Source organism: Pteropus vampyrus, unplaced genomic scaffold, assembly GCF_000151845.1.
Source record: "Pteropus vampyrus isolate Shadow unplaced genomic scaffold, Pvam_2.0 Scaffold12, whole genome shotgun sequence".
Classification (NCBI taxonomy): Eukaryota; Metazoa; Chordata; class Mammalia; order Chiroptera; family Pteropodidae; genus Pteropus; species Pteropus vampyrus.
This window is the reverse complement of record NW_011888793.1, coordinates 2,380,484-2,384,437: the sequence shown is the minus strand read 5'-3', so window position 1 is coordinate 2,384,437 and position 3,954 is coordinate 2,380,484. Positions and strand designations below refer to the sequence as shown.

At 41.7% G+C, this 3,954-nt stretch overlaps 1 protein-coding gene across 1 annotated transcript in view; it reads right to left on the bottom strand.

Annotated features, from left to right (window-relative positions):
- Nucleotides 1-6: 6 nt before the first annotated feature.
- KCNAB1 (potassium voltage-gated channel subfamily A member regulatory beta subunit 1) overlaps nt 7-3,954 on the bottom strand; it is a 355,662-nt gene continuing 351,714 nt past the window's right edge. Inside the window, exon 13 of the mRNA XM_023524026.1 lies at nt 7-1,362. Within this exon, the coding sequence (XP_023379794.1) occupies nt 1,273-1,362 (90 nt within the window). The 3' untranslated portion in view covers nt 7-1,272. The remainder of the gene's footprint in view (nt 1,363-3,954) is intronic.

Genomic DNA, 3,954 nt, shown 5'->3' with positions numbered 1-3,954 from the left:
AAAAAAAATGTTTTCTCCTTTACAAGTATACAATATGTTCTCATAATTTTACTCAAGTGGAATACTCATGAGGGTAGGTAGCCAGTAGTGGCTGGGCTAGATAGATCTCAGCTTCTGAGTGCACTAAAGCTAGGCCCCTTTAATCCATGCGGTGAGCTTTCATGCGAATAGTTCAGTGCACATAATGTGATTATAGAATCAGGAAGTTCTTTAACATTTGCTTTTCATTGGACAAGTTAAGTCACCCAGCATATGCTGAGTTGTGAAAAATTTCATGAAGCCCATGACTAACTTTCATGTAATAACTTCTCAAAAACACCAAGCATTGTATTGTAAAATCCCAGTGCTAATTAAAGAGCAAACATTTGCCTTTCTGGGTATTTTACAGGTTTACTTATAAGAACTGAGCATGTGTATATTTATTTTAAAAGCTCAAATATTTAAACTTGCAGAAGCTGTGCCTACAAGCAGTCAAAAATATAAAGCAGGTTTTCATAAAATGTCAAAAATGAACACTTCATTGCAGATGCAATACATTTTATTCAAAACTAAGCCTCCATAGCAATGTAATCTGCCCTTTTGTAAATTACCATATTATCTCTAGTTAAAGACTGGGGTGTTCATCCTTTTACCATCTCTACATGTACATGGACATAGCATTATTAGAATCCTAATAGACACCTTGGATAAATTGCTATACAGGGTCATTCTTGGAGCCAAGCAACGGAATATTTAAAAGGTTACAGAAGCAAATACTCAGGAATTTTAGTTTTGTTGAATAAGTGAAACAACTCTTGCTAACAGAGATGTGAAAATAGAAAAAAATGTGAAATTATTTCTGCTTATTCTCCCAAGCAAGACTTCTGAGTGAACATAGCCTGCTCCTGATGCAATCCACATTGCATCTGTGGAGTTTTTTCATTTGAAAAAATATATCTGTATAGCTTTCTTTGTTACTAAATGCCTGAAGGTAATGTGTCTTTCCCCCAGTATACTTTCCATTGCATTAGCGTGATGTGTGCAGGGCAAAGCAAGAATAGGCAACTCCAGTCCAAGATAAGAAAATAGAATGGATTTTCTTAGTCGTGAGTTTTCAGATGTGCTCGTAATTCAGGTGCACAGTGGTAGCGACAGCAGACACCTCAGAATCCGGGGGCACTAGAGGTTGAGCAGTAGGCTGCTAAGTGATTTAAAAGACTGGCTAGTAACACCATTCTGTACCGGTATAGACCGATATTTTAACCATGCAGCTACTGTGGCTCATGCATTGCCTTATGATCTGTAGTCCTTTTTGCTGTAGGGCTTGTTGCGTAATATGTTATCAATCTCATTTACCACGTGTGTTGTCATCTTTGGGAGAACCTGAGAGCATGAGAAGTACAAAGAATGTGGTTAGTACTTAATAGTTGTTCTTTGTGCTCAAAGCAAATCTAGACTGGTATACATTTATAAACCACACTGGAATATAAGCTCTTCACCATACCGTCAACTCTTTGAGGTCAAGGACCTTGTTTTGTTCACCACTGTATCTCCAGTGCCTGTAAGAGTGCTTGGCCCATAATTGGTGCTCATAATTATTGGCTGACTGAATAAATGAAGGCATAAAGTACAAATGAAGGCTCATAGAAATACGGAATATCCAGAGCAGCTCTGCCCAGGAAGAAACACAATGAGAGCCACATAATATAATTTTAGATTTTCTAGTGGCCGCATTAATAAAAGTGAAAAGAAACAGGTGAATTTAGTACACATTTTTACTCCATCATACCCCAAACATCATATCAGCATGTGGTCAGTAGAGAAGATTCTTAAGATGCTTTACATTTTTTTAAGTACTAAGTCAAATCCAGTATACCTTTTGCACTTACAGCACATATGCATTTAAACTAGCTACCTCGCTTGCTGCGCTCAGCCACATGTGGCTAAAGGCTACCGTAGTGAACAGCACAGGTGTAGAGACTAGTGAAAGCCTTTACCATTGGTGGTCAAAACTCTGGTGAAGGATGTCCAGGAGTTAATGGGCATCTCAGGTAGATGGGATAGCATGAAAAAGTGAAAAGTCTGAAATGGAGTGATACAAGTGTGAAGTGAGTGGTGGAAGTGTGGGAATGGTAAGCATAGGGGAAAGAGAAGTTGGAGTAAAGAATGTGGAAGGCCTTGAATGCCAGGTTTTGGAGTTGGGACTTTATTCTGTAGACAATGGGGGACCTCTCAGGACTCCTCAACTGGGAGCGAACCTATCAGACACCTGGTGATAGTTCGAAGGATGACTGGGAGGAGATTGAAAGGGGACACATATTAGAAATTTATTGCTGCCCTAGCCGGAGACACTAAGAGCTTTAACTAGGACAGGGGCAGTGGAGTAGGAAAGGAGCGTGGACTCGGGAGACATTTTGGAGGATGATGGTGATTTCAAGACTGTGTGACTAGAAGGATACTGATGTAGATTGTTGAGATTGGAATCCACAGGAGGAGTAGTTTGGAGTATAATTTTGGAATAGGATGTGTTGAGTTTAAGGTGCCTATGAGATATCCATGTGAGAATAACTTGTAGGCAACAGGAAGTGCAGCTGTGGAACTTGCTAGTAGCAGGAGGATGAGTTGAATATTTGCAAGTCATTTGCACGGATATGCTAATTGAAGCCCTGGGAAAGGATGAGATCATTTAGGGCTAGCGTTTATTGCAAGGCTGGCGGCCAAGGGCACATATTACACCATAAGACAAGGGACAAAGCCAGACTTTTTTGCAGGAATAGTCTGACCCTGTGTGGAGACTGCGGTGAAATACAATTATGACGACCAATTCTGAGGTTTCAGCCGCACCCTTCCTCTGCTGCAATCGTGCTGCCTGGGGTGACTTTGTCTCCACTCAAGTGCTAGCCTCAGAAACCTTAGGGTTTGGCAGAACAGTAGAGCTACTCAGCCTGGGAAACTGGTTCTGGTTAATGTTTTCCTATCCGAAGCTAAAGGGACAGTTTGATTTCCCACCAGTTCTGAAGTCTCAGAGGATCTAAACTAATGTGTCATTTAAAAGGAGATTGCAACCATGAGATCCAAATCTAGAAACTGGATTTGTTGGAAGTTTTGTGTCCAAAATATAGTGGGTTAGCCATTTGAGGGAAAAAAGTTCATTCATTATACCAAAATAAATTTCAGAGATTTAAACATTTTAAAAAATGAAACCATAAAAATACTTGAACATGAAAAAAAAAAATATATATAGTGTTGCAAGGCCTAAATTATGAAGAGAAGCCATACTTTCAGCATTTTATGTGAAACTGCCTAATTTTTTTTAAATGTTGACAACTATTTTAAAACATTTTCATCTACTACAGATACATAGACATCCCACCGGCTACCAGTTTTGCAACCTTGGCATTACACTGGCTGGAATAATTGGTGGGTAAGGGGTGGTCTGGCTAGTGTTGCTGGGGGCTGGTAGGGGATTAGGGAAGTCCTCCCAGGGTTGGGCCACTGTTGAGTCGGACCTTGGGGATGGAGCAAGATTTTGGCAGCTGGGGTGGTGGACACTGCAGGCAGAGGACCACTCTTATTTCTGGGGATCTGAGTGGTTCGTGGGGGCTGAAGATTAAGATTCCGGGATGTGAGCCCTGGATGTGAAGGGCCTGACTGATCTGAGTAGGCGATGGGGGCCTCAGAAGGGTTTTAAGGCTTGTGGAGTAGAGAGGGAGAGGCAGTCAGTTCTCTCCACTTTTTTCATGGAAGTGGGGAGGATGGCGGGCTGCCTGCAGCTGTGGTTTCTCCTCTCCAGTCTCCCCCAAACTACTGAGGTTCTGGTTTATATTTGCCCCTCCAGTTTATGCACACATTAGGCACATTTCATCCCTTGGAGCAGCTGCCTTGCTGTGCCCACTAGAAATGTCTCCTTTCAACTGCTGTCACTGCAGCTTTCTATCCTTACCCAATCGCAGCACTGCCGGGAACCCCCAGCCT